The following is a 19,021-nucleotide window of genomic DNA, read 5'->3' as shown; positions in this document are numbered from 1 at the left end:
GGCTTCGAACTCTTTTGATCTTTATCACTACTAGAAAACAGCCAATCAACGACGGAAAAAATCCGTCGAAAAACCCTGAAATTCCGTCAAAAATGCCCATTTTCGACGGAATTCCGTCGGAAGGCATCGTCACATTACCTTTTGTAGGAATTTCGCGATATTCCGAGGGAAATTCCGTCGGAAAGGTCCATTCCGACGGAATTTCCGACGGATTTATGGTTGTCGGAGTCAAGTTTGACTTAAATGGAAATTCCATCGCAAAGTTCCGACGGAACTGTTTCCGTCGTTATACTTTACCTTCCGATGGAATAGTCCGTCGGAAACTTCCGACGGAATCAAATCCGTCGGAAATTTCCGATGGATTTTCCGTCGGAACCTGCCGGAAAAAAAAAATAAAAAAAAAAGGAAAAAACCTACCTCGCCCTCACCCACCAGGCCCACCACCGTCAACTACCATCTTAACCCACCACCTTAACCCACCTAACCCTAACCCACCAGATCCACCACCTTAACCCACCACACCTTAACCCACCTAACCCTAACCCACCAGATCCACCACCTTAACCCACCACACCATAATTCACCAAAACCCTCTAACCGAAACCCTAACCCACCACGCCTAACCACACCCTTAACTCACCACCGCCTTAACCACCACGTCTAACCACACCCTTAACCCACCACTACCTAACCACCACGCCTAACCACACCCTTAACCCACCGTCGCCAATAATCCGGTTTACCCCATCATAACCCACCAACCCGAACCCACCTCACCACCCACCAAAAAAACCCCTAACCCGTGAAAAAAAAAATTAAACAAAATTCATAACATAAAATAAAAAACAGAAATTAAAAATTAAATAAATAGATCTAAAATCAACACAATTCGAAATTTAACAAAAATATACATTGAAATTTAACAATTCGAAATTTAGCAAAAATTTAACTTAAATATACAATTATTTCAAAAACAAAAAGTTATACATTGAAAATTTGAACAAAATAAAACTAGATCTAATTCTAACCAAAATTAAATATAGATCTGTTTTCGGTGCTGGTGTTGTCGGAGGTTATTGCGGTGGTAGTGTTCTTGCGCTGCGTTGATGTAGCCGGTGGTTGTTGCGGTGGTGTTCTTCTTGGCGGTTGTTGCGGATGGTGGTTGTTGTAATGGTGGTGGTGTTGCAAAGAGGAGTGATAAGGAGATCGAGAAGAAAGAGAAAGGGGGAAGAAGGAGGGATGAGAAGAGAAGAAGGAGGGATGAGAAATTAAAGGGAAAGAAGAGGCAGACATGCAGAGGAGAGGGAAAGAAAGAGAAAGAAGAGAGGAGAGAGGAGAGAGAAGAAGAAGAGGGGCATGGAGATAGAATAGGAAAGAAAGAGAATTAGGGGGGTGTTATGTGAGTTCCGTGTTTTTAGATTTAGGTTTTTTTTTTTTTTAATAAAATTCCGTCGGAATAGGGTAAAATTCCGTCGGAAATTTATATCCGAGGGATTTATTTTCCCTCGGAATTTACAGCTTCCGACGGAAATTTCCGTAGGAAGAAATTTTCCGAGGGAATATTCCGTCGGAATCAGTAAATTCCGAGGGAAAAAAAATCCGTCGAAATATTTTTGAGGGATTTTCCGTCACAACTTAGCTTTTCCGACGGACTCTTCTAACAGAACCATATTCCGTAGGAAAATTCAAATTTTCCAACGGAATTTAAGTTCGTCGGAACAATTCCGTCGGAAAACGGCCTATTTCTAGTAGTGTATCTTTTCGGAAAGGATAAACTAGAACCTTCTAGAAACTTCTAAAAGAGTCCTAATTGATTTAGGATTAGGAATAAGATATTTGGATCCTCATATGATCATTGGGTCGTAGGTAAGGTGGACCTAGGCTCGGTTTGGGCTTGGTTTAGTATTTTAGCCATAACTTGTTCGTTTTAAGTCCGATTTGGGCTTATAATATGTCGTTGGAAAGCTCTTTTCAAACCCCATCTAACTAAGCAATAATTGGACCAGGATTATGGACCAAAATAATCTAGTTTGAACGTTTTTAAGATTGGACACGAAATGAATGATTTTGGTTTAAAATCACGAAATAAATGATTTTTGATTAAAACTTTTAGGAAAAGTTAGAATATGGTCAAGTCTTAATGAAACTTCACAAGACTCTTTAACTCTTTACCGAATTCATTAATTAAAGACGTGAAATATACTCATCACTGAGTTTGGTTTTTTGGGGAGACACAATCAGGTGTCTACACCAATCACAACAAAGAAAATACATTGGCAAACTGAAAGACGATTCACATAGGACGACTATAACGAAACCTCCCAAAATCTCATCTCCGATATTTCCTTATCGGGTAATATAATTACTCCGTATAAACAAGCCATGAAATTGACATAACTTGTACAATTGCATATGATTAATTCCACTGTTAACATCTAAAACGCTTCCTATTCCACAAAATTCAAGGAAAAATGTGAAGGATTAATTTTATAGATTGGTGGGATAAATTTTAATGATATACATAAAATAGGTAGGATATCGTGTGGGTGGGTTGGTGCAATAATTTTTTATTACTATGGTGGCTAATGTGTGCGATGCGCGTGTCATATCTAGTCGTTGCGGGAAACTCATCGGTTTGGCCTTATGTAAGGAGCATTAATGACGAGGAATATGTTACCAGATAATTTTTGAGTATAAATGTCCACACACTATTTTTGAGAACTAAATAAAAGGAAATTAAAATTAATGAGGACAAATAAGTAAATAAACATTTTAAATGGTATAAATTGCCTAAACACTATTTATTAGAGTTATTTCAAATTTTTTAAAAAAAGGTAGGGAAAAAAGGTAAATTAGTGGGCACTAAAAAAAAAAAAAAAAGGTAAATTAGTGGGCCATATATAATGTTGTCTAGGTTGAATTTGAGTTGGGAGAGCTAAATTTTTCGGGCATTTTTGAACTGGGCCAAAAATTGTCAACTAAATATCCTTAAAATTCATATCCAAAATTAGAAATTAAATGTCTTTACAAAAATTTATGTTTTAGCCCAAAATTGGGTTTAGCCCATCTTGATCACCTCTAAGACAAACCAAAAGTGATCATCTTTTGTACTTTATTTCAATTGAAGGAGAATAAAAATATACTTAAGAAATTTAAATCGAATTGGAAAGGTAGAATTTATCATACCCATAGAGTATGTGTTACACCCTTTCAATAACTACAGTAATTTTAAACATAAAATTTCCAGAAATTTGAATGAACGGTTCTTTCATTGCTTGATAACACAAGACTAATGGAACTAATAATAATGAAAGTACTTATGGTTTTCATCCAATGGTTTTTGAAGTATTATATGTTCATATATATGACTGTTGCAGCTAGCTTAGCTACACAAGTGTGTAGCTAAGAATTTGCGGTGCTTCTGGGCTTTTTTTTTTTTTTTTTTTTTTTTTTTTGTTGTTGTTGTTGTTTTAATACCTATAAATTGTTGGTGACAGTTAACATGGAAGTTTATTTTGTCTAATAAATTAGTATGGATCAGCCCAACCCATCCCACAAGGCACATCCGCACATGGACACTTTCCGAGCTTGGGCCTTACTTTTCAAAATTTGAGCCCGAGCTAAACCAGTCCACTGGTTGTGGGCCAGGCCTAGACAACCCTATTATGGGCCATACTCACAGTTCAACCCAGCCAGCCCAAAGCCATTTTTAGTTCCAACGATTTCTTTAAGAGCCCTTAGATTTAGCCCTTAAGAAAGGAAACGGACTCGTAGTACTTGTCATTCGTAATTATCCCAATGCACATCCCAGCCTTCCCTCTTTATCTATCACTGCTTTGTAGAAGCTGTAAACATATATGGAGTATAGTATATTCCGCCGGTATTTATTACTCACAAAATTGCCTTGATGCGCCCACTTTGAGGAATAATTAGAGAAGGTAAAGGCGTAAGGATAAATTTTTTTAAAGCATTTATACACCTCTACTTCTTTTTCAGTTTGAAAGCCTTAGATCATTTAAACACTTACTCGTAATATTCTTATCTTCCCTCTTATAGGTATTTATTTTGAAAACTTTGTCCATTTACCTTTTCTAATTTATTCCTCAAATTCTGTGCCACGAGTCAATGATAGTTTATGGATATGATAAATCCGTAATTATAATTCGTAATAATGAATTTCAATCTTGGTACTTTGTTTCTTCTTATAAGATTAGTTAGACTGTGCCATAAGAAATAGGCGACCTATTGATAATGGTGGAGGGGAAATTACGGACGCTTGCACTACGGGTGAGGAACCAAGAAGTGCCACTAATGCGAGACATCCAATCTGCAGTTGATCAGGTCAAGTTCCTACAAGAAGTGAATGGTGCTTATAACAATGTGGTTAAAATACTAGATATCAGCAATGAACTGCGGAAAAAGCATGAGGGAGTAGCCAAGGCGGCGGAAATCACCTTAGATGATGTCCAGGAGTATATGAACTATGGTGTCAACATGACAACATGAGCCTGCAGTGTGTTAGGAATAGCTGTTTGCAAAGTTCGTAAGTTGAGAGCCTTAAGGAGCACCTTGACGACCTCGTTGCTCAACTTGATGATGTGAACAATATTGAACATTTATCTGAAGAAGTGCCATTTTACAAGAAGGCTATGTGGGAATATGCTAATAGTTTTCAAAGTGCCACTGCCCGCTCACGATCGAGGGAGTATACATTGTATCTTATGCACGAGGGCGTTCAGTAGTTCCCTGACCTTATCAACAGGTGCGTGCAGAGCGCCATCCCTATAATTTCAAGCGTCTCTATGAATAATTAGTACGGTGTATATGCTAACATTGTTACTTTCTCCGTTTTTAAATACTTGCTCCATTCAACTTTTTGCACTATTCATTTGTCTTACTTTGACTAATGTTTGTGATTTATACATAAGAAAAAAATAGTCTTGTGGGTACTTGCTGGAATCGTTTCAATTAATAGATTATTAATTTTTAATTGTTAGAATTTATACTTATTGATAATTAAAGATACTATTGATAGCATTGGCATACGTGCCTAAAAGAAATGGAACAAGTATTTAAAAATAGAGAGAATACCATTTTGTAACATTTAACCTTGATATTATTCTTCAATCTTCATGGCATGCAGACACAAGAACAGACTTGGAAATAAAGATGAATTTGAGGTTTTGGAAGAAGAACAAAAGCTTGAGGTTAGTCTTATCACATAATTAGTGCTTTTTGTAAACCCTATAAAAGAATACAAATCAAACAAGGGCAACATGATGTACCAAACAGGTGTACAATAGCATTATCAAGGAGTCAGGACGCGCAAAGATCCCAGCATTCAACTGGGAATCAATGCGTAGGAAGAGAGGGAGAAGCATATCATTTAGCGTGATCAAGTCACTGTCGAAGGTTGCTGCCATGACGGCTTGGGACATTTACACAAATGAGTTCAAGCTTGAGTCATTGCTGAAGAATACCCTAAAGGAGGCTAGCTCCTTTGCGCCACAAGTGGCTGTTCAAGCAACCGTAACGACAGCAACCATGAAGTCTGGCATTTTGGTAGTGTCAATGGCTGGCTTTGTTGTCGACGCTGTGGTTGGTTTTTTCTTCGCTGCAGCAACTGTGCATTGCTTGATGTCATATTTGGGTCCGGTGGTAAAGAGCCGCCTAACCTGGATGACATTAAATTTTATTCCGACGGCTGGCCCTTGCTTATGAGCTCTCACATATGGATTAAATTGCTTCCTTCTTGGAATTTTAAGGGACCTGGTCAAACTGCAAATTATATTATTGCAACTATATTTAAATATTAATTATGTATGCTAACATAATTATTTAATAAATAAACTTTCTTGTGTATGATGAATAAGGTGAACTACCATCTATCAACAATTGTCGAGAGTGAGGTACAGCTCAATTGGATAGAGCTTTTCTCCCGGTTTCAGGGGATCCTATAATTGATTCTCATCACCTGCCGTTGTGGCTCTCTATATGCCAAAAATAATTAAATCTATCAACTTTGTGGTTTTTTTTTTTTTTTAAATGCTTTATTGTATGTACTGTTACTAAGCTTGATGTTTGCAAGATTTGGTTTCCATTAGCTTGTATGAATGTCAATTTTTAAATCTATACTTAGTATTTAAAAACATAAACCATCATGTCCATTATGTCATATATAAACTTTATTTTTCACCAATGTCACATGTTACTTTATTGAATCTTTTCTTTTTTAAATCCCCTTTCTCATATTAAAAAATAAATAAATAAAAAATAAAACTAAAAAAAAAAAAAAAAAAAAAAAAAAACTAGCTTTTATTCAATACATGTATGAAACTATGAATGTTGTTTGGTTCACTTTTCCCCAACTTAATATCTTCTACAATTACGTTTAATTTTCACCCCTTCTTCTCCTTTAAAAACTATTTATTTTCCAATAAAACCATATTTAAAAAAAAAATATATTGTATATCTATAAACAACCCGTGCATTGCAAATACGCAATTGTTAATTATATTATATTGTATATTGTAAAGCTAATTATTGTTAATTTACTCACCTTTTCCTTTTTAAATGGTCTCCACTGAATTTACAATTTTTATTTTAGGATTGTTATGTATTTGCAAATACGCAAATACATAATTAAAATATTCTACAAACACATGGTAAAGAGAGAAAAGAAGAGAGAGGTATATAGGTGGACCCCACCTTTTTTTTGGGTCAAATTGCCATCACGTGATAAGACCCTCATGCTAATTGTTCCAATGAAAGCTTACATAATACCACTGGATTTTCAGTGGTACCACTATATGAAAATAAAGTACCACGTGGTATTATTTGATAATCCAATGATACTACTCTAAATTTCGGAAATAAATTTATTCATCCATATAAAAAATTACATAAATGCCCCTTCTTATACACCAGCAAATGCAATGTTATACTCCCTTTAAAATGTCTCCTCTACATGCGGGGCACACGTGTGATGTAATTCAGGGTGCTAATAAAAAAAATAGCTAGAAACCTCTTTATAAAACACTTTATTTTCTTAAGGATTTTTTGGAAATATCCACATACTATTGTTGCCGTTTTAGTAATAACCACCAACAAATTATTTTTATTGTATTTTACCACCTACTATTTCCAAAAACTTGAAATTTTCCCACTAGATAGCCCCAAGTCTCCTATATGACGTCATTGGGGGGCCCACCGATAGATTTTTTTGATTTTTTTCTTGAACCTACCCTATGTTCTTCAATTTTTTAATTGTAAAATAAATTATACAAACAAACCACAAAGTTAGGTACCTAATTTACGAAATTGAGGGTAATTATTAGATGGTGTTCATCATTTAGGATTTTAAATCAAAATTGGGGCTTTGTTATTTAGTGATTAATTTACGAAATTAGGACTAGTTTGCATCGATTTCATGTATTATGTCTTCAATTAGTATCAAAATTGATATTATTGTTCATAAATTAGTACTAATTATTATTACGAAGAATTAGGGTTCATATGTATTTTGGGATTTTAAAATTTAATTGGTTTTCTAAATTAAGAGTTATAATCCTAAATTGAGCATATATTTTGGTTCATATAGAGTAAATAATGCTTATTTTAGAAAATTATCTCAATTTGAAAAATTTCCCAAATTTGGGACCTAAAGAAAGAACAACAAATTATAATTGATAATGTTTAGTGACTTGATTATCTTTGTGTGAGCTTGAATGATGTTAAATCAACTACTATTTGATTTTTCCCAACCTAATTTTAATATATGTTGAAAAAAAAACATTTGAACTTGAGAATCGAGGGAGAAGAAGGTCAATGACGTCATATATTAGGGCTTGGGCAATTTGGTGGGAAAATTTCACTTTCTAGGATGTAGTAGGTGGTAAAATACAAAAAAAATAAAAAAAAATTTTGCTACAACAAATCATCTAGCTCCTTTCTAACTCACACAATTTCGTACACTTCATAGCCTTCCTAACTCCTTTCAACCAAGTCATTTTTTTTTTATTGTTGTAGTAGGGGTAAAATACAATAATAAAAAAAAAAAAAAATCAAATCCATACACTTCATATCCTTCCTAACTCCTTCCAACCAAGTTATTTTCGGTCTCCCTCTCCCTCGTTTAACCCCTCCATGGTCCCACTCTTCCACTCTTTCACTCGATCCAATGCTTCATCAGTTAGTATGAACCCAAATTTCAGTTACAGAGTCCATTTTCCAGCAGCAGCCAATGAGTCTAATAGGGCAATGTGTGAGCCAATCCTTCAATCAATACACAGTTTAAAAAATTCATCCAGCTAATCCGCTATACTTCCCATTTTAGCAAAGCAGTTTGCATGAACTGAGCAAACCAGCCCAGACACTAGAAAAGTTGAAATAGTTTTTTTTGGTATTCTCATAACAAAATTCCACATTTGCTCTATGTTTCCAAAGTGCCACAAAAGATCAGCCATACAAACATAGTGCTCCACCTGAAGCTTCAATGAATAGTCCCTCTCCATGATTTCAAAGATCTCCCAACCTTTGTCTACAAATACAGCATATCTGCACGCTAAGATAACACACAAGAAAAATCTACTAGAATTAACATAAATCAAATATAAAATAACATATAAAGCATAAACAAGTCTTTTCAGGTTCGTTGATTAAGATAGTAACATGTCAGCATAAATGAACTAATGAAAGAACCCATTCAAGTTTAGGGAATTATTTAACAATCATCCAATTGGACAATAGTACAACTATTAATTAAAGTACTTATTTTAGTGGTTTATCTAGTTTTCTACCTTTTGCACTCATTTGTGATGGAGAAAACCAATCTACACAATTGATTCATTAAGATTATAATTTGGAAGAAAATATATTATGTAAAGACCAGAACTTACCCATTCTTCTTTCCAACAGCATACATCAATAGGTGATGCATTTTCTGGAGTGAGCAAGCCCTTCAACTGGAAGCTTTGTTGTAGCAAATGAACAGACCTTACACATTTTTGGATCTTGCAGAGTAATGTCCCAGTATGTGTTTGCCAGAGCCGAAAGTCATTTAAAAAAAGGGTCTGTATAACTAGAAATGTTGAATGCTCTGTGCTTGGCAAAAGTAATTCTGATGCAGAAAAACCCCAAAGGCGATTGATTATCTGAATAATCATGCAAATGCAAGTAAGCTGATTTGTTGCCAGCTTAAAAAACATGAGGCTCTTCATATGATGTCAATATCCATTTCAGCTGTTCACCTTCACCTTAGACCAACATGAAACCATTTCAGACCATCATCTCCTCCTGTCCAACTCAAGCCTGTATCTTTTAATATTCCTCTCTGCTTCATCAGTTCCCTAACATTATTTGCAGAGTCCCACTTTCCAGCAGCAGCCAGTGAGTCAGATAAGGCAATGTATGAACCTGGCCTATCATTAGCACCCAAATTAAAAAGCTCATCTGCTGCTATACTTGCCATCTCTAGTTTGTTATGCATTTTACATGAGCTGAGCAAAGCAGCCCAAACGTCAGAATTAGGTTTTTCGGGCATTCTCATCACAAATTCCCATGCCTGCTCTATATTCCCAGAGCGCCCTAAAAGGTCCACCATGCAAGCATAGTGTTCCATCTGAGGCTTTAATGAATAGTCCCTCTCCATGCTTTCAAAGATCTCCCAACCTTTGTCTACAAACCCAGCATATGTGCATGCCGAGATAGCACACAAAAATGTAACATAATTTGGTTTTATTTGATTCTTCGCTCGCAAATTACTGAACATTTCAATCACTTCATAGGGTTTCCCATTTTTTCCATACCCATCAATCATGGATGTCCACGAAAATATATTCTTTTCAGGCATGGAATCAAATACTTGACGAGCATCATCAGTTCTCCCACATTTTGAAAACATATCTATTAGAGCACTCCCAATCTTCACGTTAATAAAATACTTAGTTTTCACCAGGTAACTCTGTACTTGTTGACCAATTTCAACTGACGTCAACTGAGAGCATGCTCCAATAAGACTCGCGAAAGTGGAAAGTGTAGGTAAATAACCTTGTCTCAGCATATCAATGAAAATTTCAACCGATTTCTTTGCTGTATCAGTTGATTTACTATAACCTTCAATCATAGCATTAAAGACCACAACATCTTTGTCAACTATCTTTTGAAACAGTAACTCTGCATCCTCCATGTTACCACTTTTTAAGTAGCCAGATATCAATGAAGTAGAACATATGGCATTCTTCACTAACATTGAATCAAACACACACCTTGCATAACCAAGCCTTTCAGATTTGACATACATATCTATTAAGGTAGCAAGAAGAACATCATCCGCTATACCATCATATTTTAGAATCCGAGCATGCACTTGTCTTCCTATGTCGCAGATAAAAAATACGGGAACGGGTATAGAAGCCCAAGCTTTTAGTATCAATGAATGTGTAAAGCTGTCAGGCTTTTCATCAGAATTGCACATCTGACGGACTAAATCAAAAGTTTCCAGAGCTTTGCCATGCTTCACATAAGCATTAAGCAAATAATTATAAGCAGAGAGTGATGGATCAGGCATTTCTATAAGCAACTGCCTTGCATAATTCACAAAGCCAGATTTCAAATGAAGGATGAGGAGTTTGATAGAAATGTTCTTATTCAATTTGTAACCAGCTTTTAGAATATGGCTATGAATCTTTAAGCCATGTGAAGGTGAATCTGAATTAATGAACTGCTGAATAGTGGTTGAAAGAAAAACTGAAGTTGAATTTGAAAAGCAGGCAGCTGTTGGTGCAGTATAAGAGCTGGAAGAGTGGAATTTCGGCACATGCAAAGCTGAGAAGCATAGAGATCTAATTTGAATTACTTTGGCATTTCTCATCTTACACCATAACCCGGACTCACTATGACCTGATAAGTCAGAAAAATCACAGTAACATTCAAAAAACAAAAACAAATCTTTAACAAAACACCAGGCAATAAACTACATGCTTTCAGCTACATTTGATTTTCAAATGTGAAATTTATTGAATGTATTTCAATTTAGAAATTAGATCACATTTTCAACAGAGCCATGAACACCATGATCAATTATTCCAGTGTATACAAGTAATAGAAGCACCAAGGCATCTATTGGATGTTTTCTGAGTTAAGCACACCAGTCAAAAGTAGATAAACAAATACTTTCTCTATTCCACAAATATTGCAACCGGGGGAGGGGGCACAAATTTTAAGAAGAAGAGAGAGATAAAGAGGAATAAAGGTAGAGACCCATGTGATGATGAGAGAGAAAGAGAGAAAACATGTGCAAATAAGAATTTGTTGTAATATTTGTCAAACAGAGGAAGTAATATATAAAACAGATAAACTTTCTCTTTGCCAAAGAGTATCTAAGAAGGTTATCAGCAACAATCATACAAAAATAAAGCTCAATTACGGGTAACGACCACAAATCAACACCAGCAACAAAATATCTAAATGCCTTTGAAATGACTTCAAACTTAAGTGGATAAAAGGGTTTAAGATCACTGACAATGGTAAGGCTTGCATTAGACCTTGGACCTCAAAGCAACAACAATCAGCTACTTTACAAAAAATAAGTGCAGATGTTTGATAAGTCATTCTATATTGGTCCACTATAATTCAAAACCAAATAATAATGAACTTTCCACCCCCATTATAAATAAAGTAAGCAATTGTAGTTTGATAACTATATGAACCACTATATCTACATTAATAATTGTGTCAGCTTGATAATAGCCCCTGGCTAATGATGAACCATGATTCTGAGATCCTTAAGAAACAGAACAGTCTTCTACCAAACTTAAGGATAGGTGGCCTCCATAGCCCTAATGACTCACAGATTGATATTTTCACACTCGATTCAAGAGAAATATATAAAAATTCTTGATGCAGAGTCTGGATATTGTCTTAAAAGCATTCCTCCAACAGAGGTGTATAATTGTACACCCGCCTAAAATGGGATTAGACCTACAGAAGAAGAGTGTTCTTTTTGTGGTAGAACACTATAAAAGCCTAGTATTTTTTGTAGCAAAGCAAGCAAACTCAACGTTTTGGCATGCTATGGTGAATGATGCCTTCCCAATATCTTTCTTTTACTAGGTTCAATTACGGATAAGTCACTATTCTCTAAACACACTAATAGCATACAACTAAAGACAAATCTGACTATTGTAACATACATTGTCACATAATGACACAACCCAATAGCTAACCTGCAAAGACTTCTGAGAACATCCAAAAACTTCTTTAATGGAGTAAATATTGAAAGCACATTCAGCCTATAATGGTAGAAGTTAGAAAATCTACAACATATAGGAAGACAAAGGAGCTAACGAAATCTCAAGCCTATCTACAAAGTAAGCAACAATCTCACTTCAACTATAAAATAAAGAACATCAAAGTACTCACTCAAGTACTCGATTACTTGAGTTACCTGAAGAAACAAACAAAAAAAAAAAAACGACATACTAGTCCCTGTCTTAAACGCCTGAGGTCAAACGAGTAAACTTTCGACCCTTTTATCTTGACTTTTAAGAGCTTTTGCTCATGCTTTTCACAGGTTGACTTCTAATTTTTATTTTTCCTAATTTTTGCAGCTTGAATCAAATTTTGATGGACAAACCATCTTCCTAAGAATTAGCAAAAATCATATCACCACGGAAAATTCCAATATGCTAAACAGCCATATTAACTATTAATCAGGGAAACAAAAATGAACTAAAGAAAAGTAACCTACGTACAGGACACTATATAGTCAGAGGATTATGCAAAAACAAGAAAAGAAAAAAAAAGTGTGCAATGGAAAATCTTTCAACTTCATAAAATGGACCTAGGCCGCATCCATCAAGAAACAGAATCAGACCCCTTATAAGCCTAACTGATGTTCCATCCTAAAACCGATTAGCTGTGGGAAGGGATTGACTAATCGCGCTTTTAAGTTGGTAATCTCTCATCATCTCTTATGTCGGACAACTCACAATACAACGACTCCAACAAAATGTGGACAAATTGTAATGATGAAGCAAAACAACATTTCTCAAAAACAATCAACAACACATTAGCAATTAAATTTGACTCAATCATCAAATTAGGCTCCAAAAATCACAATTAAAAATTTCTCTGCATAAGATCAACCTAAAATGCTAAAAGAGAAATTCTAGCAACAAAATCAATGGTTATAATCTTGCATAACTTCAGTAATTATAACCAACAGTCCAATAATTCAATAATGGAACTAACAAGAACCCTAAATTGACTATACTGATTTATAAATTAACGATAAACCATAGATTGTGAAATTGATATATAATGATTATAAATAAATAAAATCTTACCTAAGAAGCTGCTTCAATGGAGAAGAGAAAGCTCAGAGTACGCGCTTCAATGGAGAAGAGAGTGCAGCTTAAAAGTGAAAGCTCCAAAAAAGTTTATTTTTAAAAAAAAATATAAAAAACGACATTAAGCGGGTGGTTGGTTCATCAAGTTGGAATGGATTAGTATGAAATCTAAAAACACGTAATAGTTTAAAATTGTTTGGTTTTATTGTTGGAATGGATTATATCCTTAATTAAAATCTTAGAGGGAAGGGGTGGGTTTGAGATTTCATAGGTATGGGGGAGTTAGAACCCTTTGGGTATGAGATTCTATTACTATAAACTTCAACCAAACAAAGAATTAGATGGAATGGATTCTAACTCTATTCCAACCCATTCCAATTGATCCAACCAAACGACCCCTAATTTCTCTATACTCCTGTTTCATAATAATAGCCACATTTTTTTGAGCCCTTTTCCAAAATAATGTTGGGAAAAGACTCAATTCCATATATATCGCGTCCTTTTCTTTAATTCCCTCATTACTGTCCACGTCACTGGTTCGAGCAAGTGTTTTATTATTACGGTTTTTACAGAAAATCGCTACTTGTTTGGCATCATTTTTTGTTTTCAGTTTTTTTTTTTTAAAAAAAAAAAAAACAAAAACCAATAGCAGGAAACAAGGAAAAGGTGTTTCCACTTTTCTATTGTCAGTTCATAAAATTATTAGGATTTTAATAAGTTTAACTAATTTTTCATTCAAAATATGACATAATCATATGATTTTGTAAAACAAAAAACCAAAAAAAAAAAAACCACAACGATGTCAAACGAACCCTGAATTAGCGGGTTTCTTGCGTAAACCGCTACTTACACCGCTACTTGAAGTGGCAGTTAACTTTTTTAATTACCCAAAAACCAATCTGTCAAACAAGGAAAAAAAAAAAAAAAGAGCGCTACTCGACTGTGGTCAAGCGTCGTAACCCTGCTGGAGCGCCGAACCTCCCTCATAGCTGCTCTGAGTCGCCAGAATAACTTGGTGGAGGCTGCCCCGCCAGCCCCATCACTTGAACCTCCATCGATGCTGCTTTTTGTTTCTTGGTAAGGGTTTGTTTATCTTATGCCCTAATTTCTTTTTTTTCCCAATTAACTTGTTAATTCTAATGTTATTATCAATTTACTTATTTGAATTGACATGTACTGATATCAAATAAATATCAATTCCCCTAAATTTTCTAGTAATATCAATTCCTAAATGAATTTTTGTTCAATTTACCAACAGAAGCATATGTATTTGATCACATGCAAGTACTGTAAATTTGTGTTCAACCTTTTTAATTATTAGGGTAGCTAACGTACGCGATGCGCCCGCTATAACTTGTCATGTCGGGGGAGCTCTTTTGATTTGGCCTTAAATCACAAATTTAGTTGTTGATATTATTAATGAGGGAAAACATGTAAATAAATATTTTTAGGGGTATAAATGTTTGCATACTATTCTTACGAGTTCAAAAGAAATGACAATTAACATTAATAAAGGAAAATAAGTAAATAAATGTTTTAGAGGGTATCATTGTCTAAACACTACTTACAAGAGTTATCTCATACTTTTTAAAAGGTAGGGATTAATTTGGTAAGCCAATTACACCATTTTTATATTCTTAATTTGGCGAGCCAACCAGCAATGGAATTGATAATTTATTATTATGCTGGATTTGTTGATGAGATTTGTTATGTGATTTGGTTGCTTTTGTAGGTTCAAATTGAAGGTTCTGCAGGTATAAATGGACTCTTACAGGTAATGTAGGCTGCTTTGCAAAATGCAAACTTTTAAAAATAAAAAAAAAAAGAATTACAGTTAAACAGCCACTTCAAGTGGCAGTTTCTGTAACAGATCGAAAATCGGTACTTCAAGTGGCGTGTTATAACAGATGTGAGCAATGGAACGATTTGAGAACTCAGCCTCAAACACAATGTAAAATAAATAGCAAAAACACAATAATAAAAGAGACAAGTTTTTATGAGAAAATTTAGATTTCCTCCCCTCAAACCAAAATAATGTTTTATTAAGTTCCTACAAAATAAGACAATAACCCTCTTGATGATTTTCCTCCTCAATAAATTATCAATTCAACCATCATAATTTTCTAGTAAGTCTAAACTCTCTTATATAGGCTAACCTAGAATCCCACATCAATTAGGATATTTACTTGCTCCCCAAGCCTAAATAATCCTACATTGATTATATTTATAAAATCTATCTAGTTTCTTAATTATAATCCTCATCAAACTAGGAAAACATAAAAGATAGAAATAAATAAAATATACATCATATCTTTTCCCTAACAAATCTCGTTGGTATTTGGTAAGTTTAGTTTATTTCCTAACATGGCAGTTTCCAGTTATAGAAACCTCTACTTCAAGTGGCGGTTTTTTTTTATATAAACCGCTACTTCAATTGGCGGTTTTCAACTGAACTGGCAAAAAAAAAAAAAAAAAAAAAAAATCGGTTTTCTGTTATATGCTTACGTGGACGGTAATGTGGGAACTCATGAAAAAAAGATGATATATAAGGGGTCTTTTCCCGACAATATTTAGGGAAAATGCTCATTTTTTCACATTTGTTTCATAATAATTGCAACACTTTTTAATTTGGTAAGGATCACTAATATTTTACCAATTGTAAGGCCTCGTTCACTTCACCTTAATTTTGCTAAACTAAAATTATTTTTACTTAACTGAAATTATTTTTGCTTAACTTAAATTATTTTTACTGAACTGAAATTTATTACTGAACTAAAATTAATTAATTTTTATCGAAATTAACTTGATTTCACTAAACTAAACTTATTTTTAGCGAACTGAAATTATTTTTACTAATTTTTTTTAAGGTGAACTAAAACAGGGCCTAAGATGGATTAGAATTACTCTAAAATTATTTTAAGTTACCCTTATATACAACTATATTTACCATTATCCTAACATTAATTTTATCCTTAAAAAATACTTATAACTTCGCGTGTTAGATTAATCATATTAACCTTCATATCATGTATCCATTAGAAATTATACGTACATTAAAATAAAATCAATCTCGTTACAAATTAAAAGTTACTCCCTCCGTATTTTATTATTATTTGCTACATTTCTCCATGCGCGGAGTTTTAGGAGGAATATAGTAGAAAGTAACAAATAAACATGGAAGAAGGGTTGGTTGAAGAATAAAAAATCTTAAAAAGCAAAAGTGGGTATAAGTGGGGAGGAGAGAATATGAGAAATATTAAAATATGATATAAGGGGACTAGTAGGGAGGAAAAATATTGTTAAAAGTTTCCAAAAAAGGAATGGATCACGTAATAAAATATGGCCGCAAAAGGAAAGTGGAGTAAGTAATAAAATACGAAGGGAGTACCCTTTAAGGGATTAAAGTTACTAAACATAAAAATTATTAAAGTTACCCTCAAAATTGATCGTCTTACAATAAAATTAACGTAAGTCCGCTTTGCTTTATATAAGACTTATCGTTAAGAATATAGGAAAATATACTATTGTGATATATATTCCATATAGATCTTATATATATTATGATATTATTTAGGATAATTATACATTTTAAGAAAATATAGTTATTGTAAAGAATATTGGAATTTTTAGTTAATGCTCCCAAGATCTAAACTGGCTTTGATACCATATAAAATATTTATGAGATAATAGCTTGAATTGTACAATATTGTTTATCTTGGCTAGTATTTATAGCCTACAAAAGATAGCCTAAACAAAACTCTACCATATGTAAACTTTCCTAATCCTAGAAAATATCAAATTACCATAAATATATCTTAGAATATCACTAATTAACATATATAAATTCTAAGAGAAAGCGGCGTGGGAGGAAGTAGAGGTGGCGAGAGATTACAGAAAAGCGCGGTGAATCTCATAGGGGATTCTTCGACTTTGGAGTGTTTGAAGTCGTTTGATCAATGGATTTGGGCGGCAATGAATTTTACGGTGGTGTAGTGGAATTCCGGCGATGTAAGTGTGATTGTGGGAGAGAGGGTGGTGATGACTTGCCGGCAAACATTGACGACCAAGGTTGAATGAAGAAAGTGTGTCGGTGTTTAATTATGAGGAAGGCCGGAGAGAGAAAATAGGTGGTAGAAATGTGGTGTGGTGGTTGTGACATAAGAAGAAGAAAAGGGATAAAGTAGGGGAATGGTGGCTAAAAGGGAGGAGAGAGAGAAAAAAAAGGTGGTACTGGTGTTTGATGTGGTGGCTCGGAATGAGAAATGCAAAGAGAATGTGGGTTAGGGTTTTGGGGATGAATTAAGTTAGGTTAATTATATTTAATGTATTAATTAAATTTAAGTAAAGTTATTTTGGTAATTTTTTCATTAAAAAAATTACTAAAAAGGTTTTAATTTGTTGCATATTAAATGTAGTTTCCCGGCCATATTTGGTATATGTTGCAAATAAAAAGTTTCGGAGGAAGTACATTAATGTTAAAGTCCATGTATCAATATGGTTAAACTCACACATTGGAAGGTGTAGTGAAAAGTTTGACCGTGTAAATTATATTATGGAATATAATAATTGATAAAGTACGTATATGACTGGACACACATTTAACTATGATTAGGTACTATATATTAACTAATTAACATATATACTTCCTCCTATTTTTGTACAACAATTCTAAAATGGATGTCATCTACACTTTTTTTTTTTAATAATATATATATATATCCCCCACTCATGATCCCCACCTTATTTTAGTTATTTTCTTCCTCTCATATTTCTTAGGAAAATTTGTCAAGAATAAGCTAATCTTTGTGCGATTTGTTCAAAATGAGCCAACTTTTCGTTTAACTAATAATAAGTTCCCTTTTAAAGGGTTTTTTTTTCATTTTTTATTTTTTATTATTTTTTTTTATATAAATAGGTCAAATGACCTACAACCTACCAAACAAGTCACTTTATTTAATTTTTAAATTAAAAACTATTAATTTAATTAATTTTTTTTAAAAAAACCCGCCCCTCTACTGACCAGCCCCCACCCCTACCCCCATCGACCACCGCACGAGCCACCTCCCCAACCCTTGATCCATTTCTTTCTCTGCCCTCTCGCCAACCCTCCCCACCCCAACCCCTTCCTTTCCCTTTTCCTTAAACGTCGACTGACTCTTCTCTTCCCACCAACCCTTGCGTGAGGGTGCGGGTTGTTTAGCAGCTGGGGGAACTAGGGAGTGAAGGAAGGAATGTTTGTTTTAAAAAAATTTAAAATTTTAATTTTAATAAATAAAATTAAAACAAACCAATCATATTAAGACACGTGGCATAGTTAAGCTAAACAACCAGTTACCTCCAAAACCATCAAGTATGGGAAGATATCTTATAAAGGTTGACTTATTTTGAGTTAATATAAAGGTTGGCTTATTTTAAGCTAACCGCACAAAGGTGACTTATTTTTGACAAATTTTTCTATTTCTTACTTTTAAAAACTCTATTTTCCCTTATTTAATAATTTAAAAATAAAAGAAACTATTAATCCGATTTCTCCTTTTTATAATTCCCCAACACACTCTACTAAGGGTCTGTTTTGTTTACGTTATTTTCACTTTTTTTAGATTAATAAGTTCAGGTAAACTAAGTTCTAATAAGAGATACTCAATTCCAAATTATAACAAAAAATAAGTTTT

At 34.0% G+C, this 19,021-nt stretch overlaps 1 protein-coding gene across 1 annotated transcript; it reads right to left on the bottom strand.

Annotated features, from left to right (window-relative positions):
- Positions 1-8,230: 8,230 nt before the first annotated feature.
- Positions 8,231-13,833, bottom strand: LOC110730553 (pentatricopeptide repeat-containing protein At1g28690, mitochondrial-like). Its single transcript, XM_021910363.1, has 3 exons — positions 13,347-13,833; positions 8,898-10,899; positions 8,231-8,563 (listed from the first exon to the last, which is right to left on the bottom strand). Exon 2 carries the CDS (start codon positions 10,868-10,870, stop codon positions 9,251-9,253), a length of 1,620 nt encoding a protein of 539 aa, XP_021766055.1. The 5' UTR covers positions 10,871-10,899; positions 13,347-13,833; the 3' UTR covers positions 8,231-8,563; positions 8,898-9,250.
- Between the last annotated feature and the right edge of the window lie 5,188 nt (positions 13,834-19,021).

This window comes from Chenopodium quinoa, unplaced genomic scaffold (assembly GCF_001683475.1).
Source record: "Chenopodium quinoa cultivar QQ74 unplaced genomic scaffold, ASM168347v1, whole genome shotgun sequence".
NCBI classification, from domain to species: domain Eukaryota; kingdom Viridiplantae; phylum Streptophyta; class Magnoliopsida; order Caryophyllales; family Amaranthaceae; genus Chenopodium; species Chenopodium quinoa.
The sequence above is the reverse complement of the archived record's forward strand: the minus strand, read 5'-3'. Positions and strand labels throughout refer to the sequence as shown.